The following is a 21382-nucleotide window of genomic DNA, read 5'->3' as shown; positions in this document are numbered from 1 at the left end:
TGATTCTGGCATAGTTATAAAGATTCAATAGTTCAATAGTTGACATTTCTGGACTCCTTTTGAGAGTTCTATTTACCCTGGAAATGTATTCTGAAGAAATCCCTACCATTGGAATTCCCTCATTTCCAATGAAAAACTCTGGCGAGTACCTGTAAGTGTTCACTGGGAGTCCCAGAGGGGGACCCAAGTCTTCCTCAAATTGTAGGATCTTTAATCTTTACAATATCCCAGAATGCAAGCAAGATGGCTTAGCCCACACATTAAGCTGCAAGGGGGCACTGCCTCTCCCAACAGTATTTCGCTATATTTAATAGCATTTGAAAAAAAGAATGTTAAAGGCATGCTTTTAATTCTTTTTTCCCATCAATCTTATCAAGAATGTCAGGGTCAACTAATCAAACCCAGTGAGGGGTGGTGAGGAGGGGCAATAGAAGACAACTGCTTTCACATTTCTCTTTTCCTACCCTGGCAAAAACAAATTTAAGACCAGCGCCAGGAAGATAAAACCATAAACATTCTTTTTTTTTTTATTAAGAAAGCATGCAAACAACAACAACTTGTGAGACCATACACCCCCCGCCCCAGCCTGCACCAATGCAAAGCATTATGGGTGGTATGAAGGACTCACCAAACCAGAAACGTGGGGGTTGAAGAGAGAAAGGCAGGGATGGGCGGATCAATACCAACGAATTGCTCCTTCCATCCCTCTCCTCCACTTTCTCCCTTACTTCCTCTTTTAGGCAGTGAGCTCCTGCAGTTTCGCACACATCACCCAAGACAACAACGACAAAACTTTCACGGCCAGCAACGCTGGACCAACAAGACAAAGTAGGATTCTTTCCATTTCATGGAGGGTAGGGGAAACCGAGGCCCAAAGAGGGTCAGGTTTGTCCTGTGCCATTTAGCAAGGCTGGGTTTAGTGGAGAGGAGCTAAAATCCCAGAAGGCCTGATGGCCAATCTCCAGCCCTAGCCCCAGACTTCAGTTACTCCGGCTGCCTGCCAGAGTTCTTAATGACCCTCATTTTCAGAAGACACAGATGAAATATAAACAAGAGACATTTACATGTCTGATTTAGTCTACCCTTGCAAATCCTGTATGGATCTGGGTAGAAAAGGGGTTTAGAAAAGAGTGATGATTTGTCAAGGGGGAATCTTAGGGAGAACAGATGGGACGTTGTATGTAGGAGGCACCTTGACTGGAAGGGTGAGGAAGACACGCCTCAGATAAGGACACTGGGCAAAGGCGTGTCACCACCCTCAAGAGAAATTCTCCCTTCCCCAAGGGGAAATCTTACGGCATACTTCAACCCCACTAACTGCCCTCCGACACCATGGGGGATTCACACCACTCACACCCCTACTTCTTACAAAGAACTTCAAAGAAATAAAGTGCTGTTTAGTTAACTGCCCTTTCTTGCCCCCTGACTTCAGCCTCACTGGACGTCTTCAACAAACTCATATAGCATCCCTTACAAGAAAGGAAGGGGCGGATGAGGGGGACAAGCAGGAGAGCAGAAAGCATGGGTAAATAAAAGAATATGAACACAAAGCAGAAATCACAGAGAGAGTGGCCTTGTCCATTCGGTACATTTTGTCCTGCAGCTTTGAGAAAGTGAACATTCAGCAAAATAAAAACAGAAGTAAAATTGTTCTTCCCTCTCATGACTAAGATTCAATGATTAATATCAAATATACACTAAGTACTTTGCAGCAATAAATCATGGCCACTCCTTGTTAAAGGAGGTTAAGTTATCCCTGTACCTTTCTCTGGGCAGGGGCGGTCTCCCTTGGCCCTCATGGAACTCTTTGCTTTAGGTTACTTATTCCCCTCTACCAATTTCCCTTCACCCCCCAAAAGCCTGATTGCAAAAGCCTCAGCCCCAATGATCTGGATTCCAAATACATTCCAATGTATTTGCCTACATTGTTAAATAACTGAAATATTCTCCACCCACGTCTATGCCAGCTCCCCTCTCCTCCCCGCACCCTCCTGCCACCAGTACTGTAGGTTTGGTTCTGCTATGATGGGTGGGAAAGAGATTCCCGTCTTGCCCTAGGCTGTGGTGAGACTACAAGGAGTAATGGGTTACTCTCCTTTCTTGAGAATGCCAGAAAATGGGGGAAGAAAATACCATGGGTGGAAGAGATGAGTAGACAACTAAAGGAGGACAAAATAATATTTGCTGAATGAGATAAGGGGGTGAAAGGATAACTGGTAAATGCAAATAAAAGCCACAGTTGATTTCCAGAGAAAATGATGTTTAAAAAGTCAAAATGGTTCAACTGAAACCATCTCCAAAAAGCTGAACCTACGCTGAAGAGTTGTCCTCATTTCCACCAGAGAAGCAGAGCTCTGGCTAAGCCCGACTCTATCTCCTACAGAGAACAGGCCAGGAATAAGCCAATGGCAGTTTATCTGACAGAGTAGCACAGACGCAATTTCTGACTGTTTTATATTCCATCATCCCTCTACGATATTCTACCCGACCCAACCCAGACCTCCTATTCCACTAGGATTTTATTGCCACCACCATCACGCTCACCCTTGATGGGGAATGAGGGTCAGCAGAAGTAGGATTGGAGAGATAAAGGGACAAGGAAGAGCTCAGAGGACAAAATTAGCACCATTGAGTAAAACCTGCAAATTCATGGTTGCCAAGCAGTGTTTTAGATCCCTTCTACTCGATAACGTGGCTTCTCCAGTCCTGGATCCAACGGATATCCACAGAAAACAACGTGGGGCTGAAAGGTGGGACTAGCGCTGACTTTCCCAAAATGAAAAGGAAATCAAAGTTTGAGACCCTTCTCTGCGGCTCTCATGGCCTCACCTTCCAGCCAGATGATTTTAAATTAGCAAGAGGTGGACGTGGTCCATGGTGGAGGGACAGGAGACCGGAGACAGCATATAACCAATAATAATAATAATAATATAATAAGAATAATAATAAAAGAATTAGGAAAAAAACAAGAAGGAAGAGGAAGAATGAGGCAGAAAAGAGGGGGTTATCTTCGGCAGCATCTTGCGGTGGCTTCTCTGGCAGAGAAAGAAAAAAAAAAAAGAGGATATATATCTATATACAGGCAAGGGCGGAAGGGATGGGCTGGGACTGTGCTTTCCCCACTGCCAGACTTCACCACCCAGCCCTGGGCTGATGGCCAGGCTCTCAGATGCACTAGGTAATCAAGTCCCAGTCGAAGTCATCGGGGATCTCCTCATTGGCCCCAGGAGGTGGAACTGGCGGCCGAGGGACCATGTGGTGTGCTGTGGGAAGAGAGAAGGAGATTAAAAGGAGAGTGGATGGGAAGCCGTTCTATCTATCTTGACGGATGGTGGTCAACCCCAAACACCACCATGGGAAAGGTCTGGGGAAACTATGGTCCTTATCAGTCCAGAGTTATTTTTGTTTCCGGCCACCACTTCAGTGAGATCTCAGGAAAGACTCAGAGTAAACTAGGCCACATGGCAATGTCACAGTATGCAGCCATTAAAAATTATACTCATGGGGACTTCCCTGGCGGTCCAGTGGTTAGGGCTTTGCGCTTTCACTGCCAAGGGCCCGGGTGTGATACCTGGTCGGGGAACTAAGATCCCGCAAGCCACGATGCGCGGCCAAAAAACAAAAAACAAAGAAAAAAAAATTATACTTAGGAAGACTACATAATAATGACAAAAAAACATACAGAATATACTATTACATGAAATAGCAATACAGAAATTTGCATATAAATCGCACGGAAAAGGAATACTTGGACAAAGATGAACATCACCTCCAAAATTGAAAACACTGTGGTTAGGCAGCATGATAACAGTGATTTTTCTCAAATGCATTTAAAGGTGAAGGATCTGTTCGTTCTGTAGTATTTATGGCAATTTAGGGTCTCCCCACCTACTCTCACCATCAGAGGTAGTTCAGTCCCAGAACCCTGATACTAGAGGTCAGGAAGACAGGAAAGCAGATGTGGGCACAAAGCAGGTACATTTGCATAACACGTTCATGTCATTTGTCTGAGTGTACCTCCCACTTAGATTCCGAAGCCAGGCATAAATGTTCTACACGTCTATCTTTTGTTTATAGCCATGCTTCTACTTCCTTTCATCACTGCAGGCACAAGCTCATTTTAAAGTAAGTCGGTCTTCTTTAGTCTCCCATGACATACACCTCCCCAGCAGGTGGACCACCCTCCAGCCTTGAGAATCAGGAAGGCTCACCCCCTCCCGGCAGGTGCAGGCAAAAGAGCCAAGAATGCAGGTTCGGAGCCATAGGAAAGCCAAACGACTCGCTGGTGGTGAAACAAGCTTCCTGGTTCTTACCTGGGCGATTGTATCCTGCTGAGTCCTGGGTGGCAAGTGGGTACATTGGTGATGGACCCGGGTAGAGGTGGGGGGCTTGAGGGTGCACATAAGAGTTCACTGCCAAAGCAAGACAAGAGTTAAGTGAGTGGGACCATCGTATTCAAGGAAGCAGAGTCAGACAGAGAGAGAGAAAAAAGTACTCTTCCTCCCCTTCATCTCTTCTCCCTTCCCTGCTCTGTTCTGTAGCTCCTGTGGGCATCAAGGTTTTCTGCAGAAGCTATCAGTCCTCACCACTTAGGGCACAAAGGGACCCGATACTAGTGGAGTTCAATATCACAGTTATCAGAAGGATGACAAATATAGAACTGTGATCATTGACTCTTACTTCACCAGTTTGAAGACCATATAACTGTAGAGAATCACAACTCCACCTAATTACAATCCAGGGAAGGGTTACTGAGACACAAATTTGGAACAGGGACTTTCTCCTCCCTTTTCTTCAGTAACCCTGACCTCCCAGATCAAGATCTAAAAGGAATCATACAGTCTATTTCTTTGGCATTTGGATCACTGCTCATAAGCTGATGTTTCTTAGTTCCCTTCTGCCCTTCTCGTCCCTCTTCCTTTACATCATCCAGTCTCCACCTCCTTGGCAGCCTGCTTTGTGTGGTACCTTGGTTCATGGCTGGCTCCTGCTTGCCACTAGTGAGGGCACAGGAATCAGCAATGCGGGCGGGGGCGGGTGGCCGGTGGGAGCCCCCCTGTGGGGGCACGTGACCAGTCTGAGTGAGGAAGTGGTTGAGGGAGTCACACAGATTGGCAATGTGATGCTGGTCCAGGCTCCAGTTCTTCTGCTCTGCCTGCCGCAGACTCTCCATCAGCTCTGCAAACAGAGCAGCGAGAAAGGCTAGCCTTGCAGACGCCCCAATGCCCCTAGCGGCTCTATGCCCAACTCACTGCTCCGACTACACGGCCAATCAACACTGCTGATTATATGCGCTACCAATAATTGACATCCGTTAGAGTCCTACATTTTCAAACTCTCATTCCATTTCTTCCTTACTAAATTCTTTTCTTTTTTTTAATTTTTTTTAACATCTTTGTTGGAGTATAACTGCTTTACCATGTTGTGTTAGTTTCTGCTGTATAACAGAGTGAATCAGCTATACGTATACATATATCCCCATATCCCCTCCCTCTTGCGTCTCCCTTCCACCCTCCCTATCCCAGCCCTCTAGGTGGTCACAAAGCACCGAGCTGATCTCCCCGTGCTATGCGGCTGCTTCCCACTAGCTAGCTATTTTACATTTGGTTCCTTAGTAAATTCTTATTATAATTTCCATCTTTCTGATGAATAAGTTTCAAAGTGACTGAGTGAATTAGCCGTGGTCACAGTGTCAGTAAATGGTGACAAAACTACAAAATAGTGGTCCAGGGTGATGAATTCCTGAGAGTCTTGTTCTCCTGAAGATAAAACTCAGTGGAATAAACCACCGTCGTATTTTGCATTAAGGCAGAAATTAATTAAAACTAACTTGAAGAGAGCATCAATATTATCCACCTTGTGTAACATGAAATCCTCCATCCTCAAGCTTCACTTAACCATCCCCTCCTCGTTCCGGTTTCCATTGGGTTTTTCCACTTCCGCTATATTCCTCTTCCCTCCAGGCACCATCCTTTGATCACTAACCTGAGAACTGTGACTGCTCAATGCTGGACCAGTTGAGCCGGTTCACCATCTTGAAGCTTTCCTTTAAGGAGTCAATATTGGAGCACCAGTCAGGAGGAAAGGCTGTAAAGAGGGGGGCGTGGTAATGAGACAGAGTGAGGGGCAAGAGAGCCGCCAACTGACAGCAGACTGACTACTGAATGCAAGATTCTTGCGTCTACGTAGGTTATCAGCTGCATGACCGAGATAATTTTGGACTCTCCCTCCCTGGAGATTTAGGACAAACAAAGCTATCGATGCTTTAATTACCGACAGCCAAGCTCATGGGCAAAAGAATATGAAAAACCATCCCAATTTATCCAAGAATTCTCTAATACAGAGCTCCAAGCAGCAACCTCTGTGGCTCAGACGAGCTCTCATGGGAGAGAGGCTACAAGACCCACTGTTAAACTTCCTAACCAGCCGCACCTCCTGCCAGCGTCAGAACAGGGGGCTCAACCCGCAGTCCTCTAGGGTCTCCCTGCACCCTCCCTACTCACCAAAGCCAGTGCTGTTGATGGGAGCCTGGCCTTGTGCCTGTGGCGGCGGCGGCTGGGCAGGGTGGGTGGGGGGATGGTGCTGATGAGGGTGGTAGCCGCTGTGCTGCAGCGGGGGTGGGTGCATGGCCATCACAGGGGGCGGCCCGTAGCCCTCGGCCCCCGCTTGCTTCCCCCCTGGTGGGGCACAACCATCTGGGCTTGGGGTGTGCAGGGGGGGCGCACCGCCCACATTGGAGGGGCCCTGGGCGGGTGCCTGCTGCGGCTGCGGAGGCGGCGGCGGCGGCGGCGGCGGCGGCGGCGGCGGCGGCGGCTGCTGGTACATGTAGTAGTTGTTAGAGGGCGGCAGGTCCCCCAGGAGAGACGAAAAGCCTGCGGGGAGGGGCGGGGGCGGGGGGGGGGAAGCGGGTACGTGAGCGGGGCAACGCATCACTCAGGACGTCCACTGGCTGGAGACGGGACGTTCTGGGACAGCAGGGTCCCCTGGGCCCCCTTCCTCCCCCGCCCCGGCAGGGGTAACCGACAGCCGGAGGCCCTCGACAGCACCGACAACCGCTGAAATTTTAGCCAAAAGGTCAGCATGCACCTTTTCATGCTATTTTTCAAGGATCTGGGATGTAGTCCTGGAATCACAGTTTCAAAAGACATCGGACATCAGGTAAAGTTCCAAAAGCAAATTATAAATAAAACAAAGCCATGGGCCTCTGTTCTCTCCTTTTCCTTATTGTCCTACACGCTTCTGCCTCTTGCAGTCACTACGAAAAACGGAGTCTGGGTACGCAGTAGAGTGGGGACGGATGAATTTCTCAAACAGATGGGGCAGGGAAGAGCTCGAGATGGAGACCCGGGCTTTCAGCCTTCAGCCGTGATTAAACTTGAGTGAACTCTCTGCTGTCCTTGCTCCATCTGATTTTTTCCCTTTGTTTCTGGGAGCCCTCCAAGCTCCCTACTTCCAATCAACCAAATCACCTGAGTTGGACTCATTTCTCAAGCGAATGCTGCAATCTAGCAACACAACTCTAGATAGGAATCCCCTGGGATATAAAAGACAATTAATGACAATTAAGACAATTTTCCCCAAAGTGACTCCTAACCACTTTTTTTTTTTTTTGCGGTACGTGGGCCTCTCACTGTTGTGGCCTCTCCCGTTGCGGAGCACAGGCTCCGGACGCGCAGGCTCAGCGGCCATGGCTCACGGGCCCAGCCGCTCTGCGGCATGTGGGATCCTCCCGGACCGGGGCACGAACCCGTGTCCCCTGCATCGGCAGGCGGACTCTCAACCACTGCGCCACCAGAGAAGCCCCTATTGGGAGACTTTTTGAGAGATTGTCTGGTTCAGTGCTTCCTGTTTCTTAAATTTTTATTTTTTATTTTATTTTTACTTTTTATTTTTTTGCCACACCACATCGCTTGCGGGATCTTAATTCCCCGACCGGGGTTTGAACCCACGCCCCCTGCAGTGGAAGCGCGGAGTCCTAACCGTTGGACCACCAGGGAATTCCCCTAAATTTTTAAAAAGAATTTAGAGGTAGGGATGAAGTCAGGACTTCAGGTGAATCATGAGATCTTGTTCTGTCCAGTGGCCTTGGATAGGCGGCCGGAGATTAATGGAATGATAAAAAGTGGTTAGGGGCTTCCCTGGTGGCGCAGTGGTTGAGAGTCTGCCTGCCGATGCAGGGGACATGGGTTCGTGCCCCGGTCCGGGAGGATCCCACATGCCGCGGAGCGGCTGGGCCCGTGAGCCATGGCCGCTGAGCCTGCGCGTCCGGAGCCTGTGCTCCACAACGGGAAAGGCCACAGCGGTGAGAGGCCCGCGTACCGCAAAAAAAAAAAAAGTCTCCCAATAACGGCTTCAAATCATTCTCTTATGGTAATTTGGGAAATTTGAGTATGGATGAGATATAAACTGATATTAAGGAAGCATTATTTACTGTGTTAGGAGTCATCATGGCAATGCATAACTAAAAGAAAAGTCTTCGTCATTAAGGATGCATACTGAACCAGTATTTGCAAGTAGAACGATGTGCATTAAATTCCTCCATTTAAAGAAAATCTGGGTGGTAAACAAAACAAGCTTAGCATATCGGTAACTGGTAAAGTTGGGCAATGAAAACATGAGGGTTTATTATACTATTTTCTCTATTTTTGCATCTGTTTGAAATTGTTCCTAATTAAAATTAACATAAATACGTTAAAAAATAAAATTAAATTGTTCTCACAGTGAAACGCAGGGATTCTTAGGAAAAGGAAACTACTGCTGTCCCCTAGTGGCCATCCTCAGAATGACTTGCTGGCAGCCATAAAATCATGGCCCTTAGTTTGAACAGATGGGGGATTCCTCCAACTCACTTACTGAAACTAATGACCCAGCTCGCCTCTTGAAACAGCTGTCCTTCAGAACTAAGCCAGAAGAGCTCTGACTCCACACAGTTGTGGCTCATGACATGCTTTCCCTGACCAGTGATCAACCTCTCCTTGTGTTACAAGTAAGAAAAAGAGGGAAAGAAGAGAATGTCCCCATCTGTTCAAAAACCCAAGGACGTCTCTGCTCCCCTCCCCACTCCAGACTCACCATGCTGAGAGGACGAAGAGGACTTCTCCAGCATGGATTTGTAGAGGTTGCGGAAGGACCAGCTTAGATCCTGAAAATTGATCTCTGAGTAGGAGAATTTGAAGTCATGGTTGGTGTTGTACAGGGGAGGGGGACCCTCGGTGCTCTCTCGGCCTGGAGCCCCTGCTGCCACTGCTCCGCCATCCACAGACCCTGTGCCCTGCAGAAAGAGGTAAGAAAGACTCGATACATGTCCTACGTGAGGGACCAATACAACCCCTTAGTGGACACCAAGTTCTCTGCCTGTCCTCTTCATGCTCTCCCACCTTTTCAATGAGTGAGCATCATTTTCTCCTTTTCTTCTCATTCGTTCCTATCTTGCTGTAGCTTCTCGCCCTTTTCCTGTGCTACATCCATAGTCAATCTTTCCTTTCTCATAACCTTTTTGGCTCTCTTTCTTGTCTTCTCACCACTTTTTTTCTGATCTTTCTTAAAACTTTGTCGTCTCTCTCTCTCCATCTCTCTCTCAGCTTCCCTCTTTCCCTTTCTCCTTCTTTCCCAATTTATCTGCCTACCATAGCACAGATTCTCAACACATAATTTTGAACCAACAGATATATGAATCTATTCAACCATCCATCCATCCATCCACCCATCCATCCATCCATCCATCCCTATATCCCCTGCCACCTCCACCTCCTACCTGGCTGTAGCTGGCGATAGATGTGGGGCTCTGAAGTGGCATCTGAGGATTCCCCTCGGGAGGCAGTGAGGCTTCTCCACTCCCTGGAACGCCTCCCCGTGGGCTCTTGCTTGCCTCCTGTTCTGGTGAGTCCTGGGATAGCTGAGGGTTGTGAAAGAAGAGAAATCTATAAGCAGATGCTAAACATCCTCCCAAGACCAATGGTTCCACACCTGCTGGTATTTGACCTTGGCCCCAAATTTAGGAAATGACTGAAAAAGCAGGCAAAGATGTGCAAGGAGCAGCTGGCTCATAAATGGCATCTCATTGAGGTGGAGACTTACATCATCATCGGGAGGGTGTCTTCTCTTTCGGGAGATGTCAGGGCAGGTATCGATTGTCCAATAAGAGCCCTAGAAGAAGAACCCATCCCCATAAAGAAAAAAAAAAATCATTATATACGGAAATTCCCACCTTTGGAAAAGTAGACATTTGAAGGGATTTTCACATAAAATAAGAGTTATATTTTTTAAAATACAACTGGACTGAAATTCAACTATACTTCAATTTAAAAAAATAAATAAATAACATTAACATTAAAGAAGATCATCTATCTGGAACCTTAAAAAAAAGAAAGAAAAGAAAAATGACTGTAAATTCACAGGACTGTAATCCTGAGGGTACCAGCTATTTTTGAGGACTAAATTTGTCCTAACAGCTCACTGAGGCCTCGATCATTCTAGAGGGACAGAACACAGCATCTAGTTCAAAGAGCTGGAAATGTCCAGACCAACCCTTCCCTTCCACGTGATCTGAGGCAAAAGTCTCTTGGACTTCAGCTTCCACAGCTGTCAAACAAAGAGGATGATCGATCCCTTCTCCCTTCTGAAGGTAAAATCATGGGATTCTTATACAGAAAAACTCCTACAAAGGTTATTAAGCCCACCTTTTACACCTAGAAAGAGCACCATGCACAAAAAAGGGGGCATCAAGGTCCATTTTTTAAATAAATATTTCTATTTAAAAAAAATTTCAGTCTTCCTTAGTCATTCACTCTCATGGGGACCCACCAGCTTGATAACCAAGCTCTTCCTTTGAGGAAAAAAATAAAGCTGCTTCTCTAATTAACATGATTTCCTCTTCTGGGTAATTAAAACAGCCATAGGACTCTAAGCTGTCAACCACTTCTCGCTCCTTCCTCCCCTCCCTTCACCGCTTACAGCAGAATCTCACCTTCCCAGGATCATCCCGAGGTCTGGGCACCTTCCGGAAACACTTGTTGAGAGAAAGGTTGTGCCGAATTGAATTCTGGGGAAGCAGAGAAGCAAGTTAGATTTGAGCATCGTGCAAAGCAGAAAATTTTCCAGTAGTGCCCAGAGGGACACAAAGGGATATAACACACACTAAAGTTCAAGTATCAGGGTGAACAAAGCACCTCTTAACTATACTGATGGAGGAAATTACCTATCAGATAGCAAGAGCAATGAGATAAGAAAAAGGAAGCAATTAAATTGATGAGAGGTAATGGCTGTAAATTTGACTATCAGGTGCTTCTAGAAAGCTGATTATATAGTTTTTCCATCTTTCCACCTAACTAACAACAGGTATATAAATGCCTCTATATAAATGCCTCAAAATCACATCTGCCCAAACCTAAGTGTCCATCAATAGATGAATGGATAAAGAAGATGTGGGGTGTGTTCATACACACACACACACACACACACACACACACACACACACACACACACACACACACACACACACACACACACACACACACACACACACCAGAATACTACTCAGCCATAGTAAAGAATGAAATTTTGCATCTGCAGCAACATGGATGGACTTGGAGAGCATTATGCTTAGTGGAATAAGTCAGACAGAGAAAGACAAATACTGTACGATATCGCTAACGTGTGGAATCTGAAAAATACAACAAACTAGGGAATAAAACAACAAAGAAGCAAATTCACAGATATAGAGGACAAACTTGTGGTTATTAGTGGGGAGAGGGGAGCAGGGGCAATATAGGAATAGGGGAGTAAGAGGTACAAGCTATTGTGTATAAAATAAGCCGTAAGGCTATATTGTACAGTATGGGAAATACAGTCAATATTTTGTAATAACTATAAATGGAGTATAACCTTTAAAAATTGTGAGTCACTATATTGTACACCTATAACTTACATAATATTGTACAGCAACTATACTTCAATTAAAAAAAATCACATCTGCCCCGTTCCTTAATTCATTCTATCAGTCGTGAAAGAACAATGTTTTAAAGCTGATGATGTGGGAATTCCCCAGCGGTCCAGTGGTTAGGACTCGAGCTTTCGCTGCCAAGGGCGTGGGTTTGATCCCTACTCGGGGAACTAAGATGACACAAGTCGAGTGGTGTGGCCAAGGGAAAAAAAAAAAGAAGCAAAAACTGATGATGTGAATGATAACAAAATATAAATTATGAGTGAAACAAGGCCCACTTTGCCTTTGTCTTCTCAACAGCCCATGGAATGGTCACACTTGGAGGAAAGAAATATTGTTGCTCCATGTCTTGGATGAGGTGGGTGGAGGCTATGGCAGCTAGCAGGAACATATTTCTAAAGGAAACACTAAATGCTTTCAACAGTCTCCAGCTCATCATCTGGTCTATATGTCAGCCGGTGATTTACAGAGTGACAGACCTACATTAAATCCCCATTCCTACTCAACAACTGGCAAGAGAGTGATTGCTCCAAAGGACTGAGAACATCAGTCTTCCTTCTTTGCTTGGAAGAGGAGGCCCCTTTTTCCTTTATCTCCAGCCAAACAACTTATCCTCTCCTTCCTTGCATGGTGGATGAGCTGTTGGGGAAGAACCTAATTATATTATTCTTTTTCTTCGTACACAATTTTTCAAAAGATGCTGACTATGTGGAATGAAGCTCTGCAAACCTGACGAGATGCTACCTCTAGGTAGGATGGAGCAATGCCACGCTCTGCACGTGACTTCAACAGAGCAGAGTGGCAATAAATATCTGTGAAATGAACCAGAGGATAAGAGGGTCTGATAAGCGTCAGCATCCTGTTGCCCCCATAACTATACTTAGTGGCTCGGTATCCCTGGCGTGTCCCCGATACACCTTACGGAAGTTGTTCGACTCTGGAAAAAACGTGACGGATGGGAGATCTGAGATTTTTAAGTTCACACAACTCTGAGACGCTCAGAGTGAACTGGACCAGGTTATAGGAAGAAATAAAGTAGAGGAAAAGGTTGTCAAGGCTAAGAATCATCTCAGGGTATAGAAGCCGTCCCACCTTCCAACCAATGCCAGCATTCTTGTAATAGGGGAAGTTATCACAGATCCAGCGGTAAATCTCACTGAGGGTCATCTTCTTGGCTGGAGAGGAGTTGATGGCATAGGTGATGAGGGTGGCGTAGCTGTATCGGGGTTTGCCATCCTGGTGGACGGCTGCCTCATCTTTGCTCAGGGTGGCGTTAGGATCTGTGGGTGAGCCTGGTGGACACTTGCGGCTGCTGCCTGGAGGCCCAGGCTGGGAGGCACTCCCGAGCTTCTCAATGGTAGCCCGGAGGGTCAGCTGGGGGAGCCAGTCTATGGAGGTGAGGCTACTCTCTAGGTCAGAAGCCATGGTACTTCTGGGTTCTGTAGAGAAGAGGAAAACAGAATAGACAAATATTACCTGTGGTTACTGGTGGCAAGTAATAGACAAATCCTAGGGCTTTAAGGGAAGGAGAGGTTCTTCCCACTCTAATTCCCGTAGAAGACTCCTCCCCTGGGATAGCCCTCGACCAGGTGTTACCAGAACCCCCAAACGGATATGCCACCAGCTACCTACCAGGTGATAGACTGGTACTTATTCTACATCTTCACGTGGAACACGGCCAAGAGGCCTCTCCCTTCGCACAGGACTAAAAAGCAGATCAAACCGCCCACCAAACTGAGCTATTCCCTCAATTCTTCTCACTTAAAGCCCTATAACATAATTTTTTTAAACTATGTAGAAATAAATTTTAAAAATAAAATAAATACGTAAAATCAGCTAGAGTCTATTCTCCAATTATGTGATGCTTATTATATTTACATTCAACAACCACAGATAGATAGCACGGGTGAATGTGCAAAGAAAAACAGAGTAAACACAAGTGTACACTAATGAAGCGCACACCAACACTTTTAAAGATGTTTCACGTCAGTTCCATACCAGTGCTCACCCTCTTTATCCCACATACGCGTGCACATGAGGCATATTACATACTTCCCAACATAAGTTACATGTGACGACCAGCCACGCACAGATGCAAGACGGACACATCAACAGCGGCTCACGACCAGAGATCACAATGAGACACACGGCATAACGTTACCCATAGGGCACAGAGTCACACACAGAGCGAACGGAGCCCGAGCACAGCTGCCCTGGCACCTTTAAAGCTCCCCCTGGCGAGCTCCCGCCCACAGACACCGACACCAGGAAGAAGTCATTGGCAAGGCCCTCCCACCTCTCGGCCTGCCCTGCTGCACTGAGCCAGGGAGACACCCAGCTGCGCGCTCACCGGTAACAATCAGATCGCCGGGCTAAAAATAACCACTCTGGGGCTAAGGGCTAGCTCCCCTTCTCCCGCCCTCCTCCTCTCTCCTTCCTTCCCGTGGCACGCACGCTCGCTGCACCTCCATGCAAACTCCTGACGCTGCCAACCCGCCCACGCCTGCTGTCTGCACGCCCGGCTGCCACCCACGCAGCCTGGGCGCTCTTGCAGGCGGAGAGGTGCAGCTAGAGTGACGTCTCGGTGGGGGAAGGTGAAGAACGGTGGGTGAGATCTGTACCGCAGAATCTGGAAAGGCTGGCAGGAACCACTTGGTAGCCACTTGGCTCTCCCCTGGGGTCGATGCCAGCCACCCCCCAAGCGCTTGCTGCCTGCCCGGCTCGTGCCTGCACAGCCGGCCAGATTCCAGCTAGGATTTCTTCCTCGGACCCCTGCTGAGGGTCCATCGAGGCGTCCAAGGCTAACATGCCTCAGAATCCTGGGCAGAAAACCTATTCCGTATATAACCTCTAAATCCACACCCAGATAATACGCACCAGCGTTACATACAACTACACACACATCCACACACTCTGTAGTCAGAAGCTCAATCGCAGATAAGCCTGCCTACCCCGGTCTCCGCCTCCAACACATCTTTCAGGCTATTGGCTCCCTCTTCTAGTTAGAGACTCTTCTCCCCTGGAGACATTCTCCGAAGGGTCAGCATTCTCACTCATCTCCCAATTCCCCAAGTTCCCCACCCACGCAGTCTCTGCAAGCACGCGCATGTCCCCTGCCCTGCGCTCGCCAGCAACACGCCCACTCCCGAAGGCTCAAGGAAACACCTTAGCGCCTCGGGGGCTTGGGCAGCGTGAGACCCAACTGCAACCCAAGAATTGCTTGACAGGAGAAAAAACTTTAAAGTCCCTGTTCAGAAACAGCACCACGATGGGGTTTCCCCTTTATCCTTAGCTCCTCTCCCCACCACTCTCCTTGCCATCCCACCACCACCATCTTGCCCTAAAACCACGGAAACTTGGAAACTAATAGGGACATTTAAGCATTCCAGGAAGCCTCAGACCTCCTAGCGCTTTACTAAGTCAAAGCAGCACAGCTTCTGGGGTAAAGCAGGGTGCGATGGGCAGCCACCTGGTCCTGTAGCTGGGTTATCCCAGCTGAACGGTGACATGGCGATGAGCGGGTTCACGATGACCAGGGTTCTCCTGGGTCTGTAAGGAATTTTACCCTATTCCCTATTGTCTCCCGCTAAAGCTCCTTGGGAAGTCTCACCTTAAGTACACAGAAGCCTTCAGGGCACATTTCATTTGAAACTCTCCAGACATTGGACAGGGAGGGACATGAGCGTACAATCAACGTGGTTTACAGAACCCATTTGGCAGTGCCAATCACCGTGAATTCCGGAAAGCGAAGCACCCTTGGCCTTTTGCTACTTGTTCTATGCCCTTCCCTAGCACTTCCCCAGTACCAGGTTAGGACACTGAGGTTAAATTTAACCTTTCTCCAGCACCCTCCCAGCCAGCCCTCCAGATACCGCCCCAGCACTCAAAATATCTTCCGATAGACGCAGCGAAAGATCCTTGTGATCTTTCAGCACCATTCTCCCTAAACCCATCCCATTTTCTCACTCCCATCGCTTCCCCATTCTTGAAGGGCAGCCCAGTGTGTGGAACCTCAGAGAATGAGGTTCCTTGATTCTATTCCGAACCTTGACATTAACTCACTAAAGGTCCCGAAACGCCCCTTGCTCCCTGAAATCTTCCTGCCTCAGTTTCCCCCTATCAATAAAAGGGATGCCGTCATAAACACTGTCCAAGCTTCATGCCTGGAGGCACGTGAAAGAAGCTTAAAGAGCCAGTGGCTGCCCCACATGCCACACTCCCCAAAATAATGGCATCCGGCTAATGTTCAGGGCTATTATTAGAAAGGCACACAAAAGGTACTTCCATTTCTCAGTCCAACCAACCTAGTTACCCAGCAGGTGGGCCTCGTGCCACTGGGCTGGGGCAGAACCTGAGTCAGACTACATTCTTCTCTTCGAGCTGGAAGACTGAAAGGAAATACCCATAGAAACTGGGAAAGGCAGCCAAAGGGCAGGCTCCATCACATCCATGGAACGTCTAATGAACACCACACTATTGGGAGAAAGGCAGAGAAGAACAGAAAGACATTCTATGTTGGGGGGGGGGGCGGGGGCTGATCCTGGGTGAGACATGTAAGACCCAAAATAATAGGCACAGTTTTCTTCCCATTTTCTCTGAAAGGTCAGTAATTGTTCTCTGTATGGTGCCAAGGTCAGACATTAAGGAATGATAACTTCCTGCTCTGTACATAATGCAGAAACTAATAGAGCAGTGGCTAAGTCTGCCACATTACCGATTACCAGCCAGGCTGCCTGGGTTTCAATCCTGGCTTTACTACCTACTGGCTGTGCAACCTCAGGCAAGTTACTTAACCTCTCTGTGTTGTAGTTTCTCCATTGGAAAACAGAGGTGATAACCGTACCTACATAGGGTGGTTGGGAGGATTACCTTGAGTTAAAATTTTTAAAGCACTAGTGTTATGTAAGTATAGCAATTACCATTTTTGAATGAGAAAAAAAGGAGAATATTAGACATTGAAAATTAGAAAATGGACAGACCATCCAGGTAAGCCTGCAAGTAGCGAACTTGCAGTGGTTTACACCCGCACTGAGTTCTCAATAGTTTTCAGGATGTCAGAATCTCAAACTTTTCCTTTGGGGGGAGTGTCGCCCCAGGACTGACCAATGCCAGGACTAGTAAACTCCCCAGGATGAAGAAATGGGGGAATATCATCCCTTATTTTTCAGGGGGAACTAGGTCTAGTCACAAGACATGATCTGGAAAGTAGCACCTTCTAAGTCATAGTTACTCCAACTCAATAGCCATATGCTTCTAACTGATTCCACGGAGGCAAGGAGAACTAGGGAAACTCAGTCCCATCAGGGCCAGTTACACTGTGCGGCAGTGAGACACCTGCAGGTGTTGTGGTCCAGCTCGCTCTGGGCCGTTCAACAAGTAGCATTCCAGCATCTGGTAAAGTACTTTGTGAGAAATAGTCTGCTGTTCCACAGAGCTGGCTCTTTTCAAAAAATGGGGGAGGGAGTTCTAGAGTTAAGAACCAAGGATCCTCACGCTATTTACATCCGAAATGGAGCTCTCTTATCAGTCCTAGAAGAAGTGCTCCTAGCCTGAGACTGGGCTGCCCTGCTGCGTGGGATGACTCTCATGCAGCCATTCATGAGGGCTCCCACGGGACAGCGCAGGCCAAGCCTTTCCTCCCAGCTGGGCATTCTCACCAGCACCCTCTCCATGTTCCTACACAGGGGCACCTGCTCTTAGAGGCCTACCAGAAACGCACAGTTCTAGGTAACTGGAGGCTTAGTCTGAAAAGCACACACGTACCTGTCCCCACACCTTGCACGGATGTGGATAGAGCCACATCCACCTGAAGTAAGAAACAGACGCACATCATTCTATAGCACAGCCATACAAACCTGAATTAGAGCCCTGTCTCACTGACCATGACTAACAGGTAACTTCCAGGACCCAGTGGATGTACTTAGAGACTCAGTCCACCCAATGCCCAGACAGAGAATGGAGGAAACATCAAAACCCAAATAAGATGAAGCCTCCCACTTAGACTCTCTGTGGGGTCTAATGCCCCTTACAGGAGACGAGGTATTTCCTAAAGGTGAGGCAGGAAAGCAGGCACCCAGCTAGGGATCCCAGGTTGAAAGGCAGAGCACTACTAAACCCACAGCCCAGGCTCAGCCAGAAGGAGTTCCTGGCACCTTTTTCTTGCCTTTTCTGGACAGTCTGGGCTTTGATGATTCCTGCTATTATCTTATGAAAGAAAACTTACATACAAGGTTCCAGAGACCCAGAATTGAACAAGGAACAGGAAGGCAGAGGGTGAGACTATTAGGTGCTTTTCTGAAAGGAAACTCCTTGGGGGCTCAAATCTCCCTGGCAGTCAACTGATTTTTTTTTTTTTTTTTTTTTTTTTTTTTTTTTTGCAGTACGCGGGCCTCTCACTGTTGTGGCCTCTCCCGTTGTGGAGCACAGGCTCTGGACGCGCAGGCTCAGCGGCCATGGCTCACGGGCCCAGCCGCTCCGCGGCATGTGGGATCTTCCCGGACCGGGGCACGAACCCGTGTCCCCTGCATCAGCAGGTGGACTCGCAACCACTGCGCCACCAGGGAAGCCCCAGTCAACTGATTTTGATGCAACACTGGAAGAAGGCTAGGCAGCAACCCTCCTCTCCTCCTCTCCAGGATCTGCTTTCTCCTGGAGAACCGTCAGCAAGACAGGAGTGGTGTAGGGCACTGGGGCAGTGGTACCCGGCCAACATTAGGGAAGAACTTCAACCCAGGGCTGGCATTCCCCTGCACCCTTTCTTCTTGCCTCGGGACATGGGATCCCCATTTTCCCTGTGGCCTCTTGGTGCTGGAGGCAGGGTGAGTGGCGACAGACTGGTTTTCTTGTCAAGGGAGCAGTAATCACAGTGGGCTGCAGAGAACAGCTCCGGTGGACATTAAGTGACCTAGTGTTACAGGTAAGAAAATGTAATACCAACGGAAGCCCCAGACAAGGCCAGGCCACCAAATGCCACCACGACTTTAGTGGGAGCCCACTCTCTGCATGAAAAGGCCCAAGGATGGAGAGTGGCATGGGAGTCTGGCTGGGATGTGGCTTGCCATCATTATTACACTGTGGATGGAGTGCTGAAGATGCAGGTGTTTTCTGATATCCTTTTGCCCTCAGCATGAAAACATACACTTCCCTAGGGACCTCAAATGAATCCCATCCCTTTAGTCCCCCAACACTAAGAAACCCATTTCTCAGAGCCTCTGCAGCAAGATGACGGCTTGAATCCAGTAGCTTCAGAACACATTTCCCAGAAGGTTCTGAGTTGTTACTCTACCTTCCCCAGTAATGAAACCCAAGAGTCACCATCTCAGCCCCCTACACCCACTAGTACCTAAAGATGACAGAGAGAAGATGAAAGAAAGCAAGCACTGACCTGTCTCCAAGTCTCCCCCAGCAGAGGGACAGGACCACTTGGTACTGGAGTTTGGGGTTGGAGGGACTCCCCTCTTCAGAGGCAGATGAAGAGTCTCATCCTCAGTGGCTCTTCCTGTACTTGGCTGAGCCCCCCAAGCTGGGGAGGGGAACTGGGTCCCCTGAGGAGGAGCGGGGGGAGGGGGAGGGGGAGGAGAAGGCGGTCCCACCTGGGGAAGGTGGCACAGTCCCCACACTCGGCCGGTGACCCTGGGGACGAGGGGAGGAGCCTCTCCCAACCGGGAGTTGTCTCCTCCCCCTTGGGGGAGTCCCCCTCCCCCCCAAACTGAATCTGTCGGGAGTGGAGGGCTCTTTCTGTCCGCTGGAGATCTGAGCGGAGGGGCTCTGCCCTGTTCCACCGTCTAGGTACAAGGAAGTTGGGGGGAGCTCTTCCCCTCTCCTGAAAGGCTGAGAGCTGAGTCCTTTTCTCTCCCGGGAGTGTCCTCTGCCGCTGAGTGTAAAAGGTGTCCTCTCCCCTGTGGGTGGGATGGAGGGTGTCTACTCCATAGGCATATCCCCCTTCCTTTATGCCTCAAAAGTCCAGAGCTGAGGAGAGTGGGTTTGGAGGAGTGGAGGCTCGCCGGGGCGGTCTCACTCGCTGCCTTTGGTAAGGATCAACCCCTCTACTTCGGGAGCTCCATCCCCGGGCCGGTACAGGGATCTTCCTCGCCTCTAGGAAGAAGAGACTCGTCCCCTAGAGAGGTCTCTTCTTTCCCTCGCCCGAACGCGAAGGGTCATCTCTCCGGCCGGGGGAGAGGTGGCTCCCGTCCCCGCTCCCGCCTCCGCTCCTGGGGCGCCCCCGAGGGTGGGGTTCTCGTACTCCCCGCTCTCCCGGAGCTGGCCTGGGCAGCTGGGGCCGGGAGGCCGCGGCTCCCGACGCCCGTCACTGCTGCGGCGGCGGCCGCGCCTCTTCTCTGGTCCCGTCCCGTCCGCTCCCGCCAGCGCGTGGCACTCCCCGCGCCTCCACCGCTCGGGCTCCGGCCAGTCCGGGCTCCCGGGGAACCAGGAGGCGGACGGACGGTGTCAAGACTCGGCCGGGGCTCGGGCTCCGCTCTGCTCCGCTGCAGGCCCCGGCTCCTCCCCGGCCTCCGCGCCGCGCTCGGCGCTCCTCCCCCGCCCCCGCCCGCCCGGCCGGCCGCCGCCGCCGCCTCCCCGCGCGGGTTAAGGAGGAGCGGGCGGAGCCGAGCCGCGGGCCGCGCCGCCGGGGATGAGCTGCGCCGGAGGAGCCGCGCCACTGGCCCCGCGCTCCCTGAGGACACGCCGCGCGCCTCCCGCGGCCCCGGGGACGCACTCCGCGCTCGCTGCCCTCCGGCCGCCACCCCGCCACTTGGCCCCGTGCAGCTTGCCATCCACACGAGATGACACCCCCCTGCTGTCTGTCGGGAGAGTCCCTGTTTCGCGCCGCAGGAACTGTCAATTTCAGTTCACCGCTAATTCTGCCACACTGACCTTTTTTCATTGTCTTCTACACGCAGATGAACATCGGTTTTCTCAGGAATGTCTTTGATGGGCTTCTTTTTCCCCTGGGATAGCTTTGAAAGGGGTATGGGGTTGGGCCGAAGTTAGTCTGTTACCTTGATATCATCCCGGAGTTCAGTAAATGCTTGTGGAATGACTGAGTGTAGAAAGGGAAAAACGAGCGTGCAACGGAGAAAACTCTGGACTAAACATCAGAAGATCTAGCTTTATAAATTTGTGCAAGGCCCTCGTTCTATGGAATCTTGGTTAGCGAAGATGAGATCCTGATGCTCGCCCTGCCCACCCAATAAGGCTGCTGCAAGAATCAAATGAGCTCATTTACGTGAAAATGCTTTTTAAACTGTACAGTATACAAAGGATAAAGGATATTGTTCAAAAAAATATATTGTTCAGTTCACTTGACAATTCTATAACAAATCTTAACCAGGTCACAGTATAGAATGTTCACATCCTCTGCCCCTTATAGAATAATCCTCACCCAAAGACAAAAAACGCCATGAGGCGTTTTTTTTCCATTTTTTTCCATTTTTCCTCCTGGAA

The 21382-nt window shown here is 49.1% G+C and overlaps 1 protein-coding gene across 1 annotated transcript; it reads right to left on the bottom strand.

The window, feature by feature from the left end:
* Positions 1-311: 311 nt before the first annotated feature.
* On the bottom strand, positions 312-20431 carry FOXJ2 (forkhead box J2). Its single transcript, XM_060166978.1, has 11 exons — positions 19326-20431; positions 13034-13380; positions 10967-11041; positions 10078-10146; positions 9755-9895; positions 9073-9271; positions 6504-6872; positions 5986-6087; positions 4969-5178; positions 4314-4412; positions 312-3263 (listed from the first exon to the last, which is right to left on the bottom strand). The coding sequence occupies exons 2-11, from the start codon at positions 13364-13366 to the stop codon at positions 3175-3177; spliced, it is 1686 nt and encodes a 561-aa protein (XP_060022961.1). The 5' UTR covers positions 13367-13380; positions 19326-20431; the 3' UTR covers positions 312-3174.
* Between the last annotated feature and the right edge of the window lie 951 nt (positions 20432-21382).

Source organism: Lagenorhynchus albirostris, chromosome 11, assembly GCF_949774975.1.
Source record: "Lagenorhynchus albirostris chromosome 11, mLagAlb1.1, whole genome shotgun sequence".
NCBI classification, from domain to species: domain Eukaryota; kingdom Metazoa; phylum Chordata; class Mammalia; order Artiodactyla; family Delphinidae; genus Lagenorhynchus; species Lagenorhynchus albirostris.
This window is presented reverse-complemented; position numbering and strand designations above follow the sequence as displayed.

Coding starts and splice junctions, on each gene's coding strand:
- FOXJ2 (XM_060166978.1), bottom strand. CDS start 13,366: ATGGCTTCTGACCTAGAGAGTAGCCTCACCTCCATAGACTGGCTCCCC. Junction 11,042..13,033: donor ATGCTGGCATTGGTTGGAAG/GTGGGACGGCTT, acceptor CTGCTTCCCCAG/AATTCAATTCGGCACAACCT. Junction 6,873..9,072: donor CTCTTCGTCCTCTCAGCATG/GTGAGTCTGGAG, acceptor CCCTCCCCGCAG/GCTTTTCGTCTCTCCTGGGG.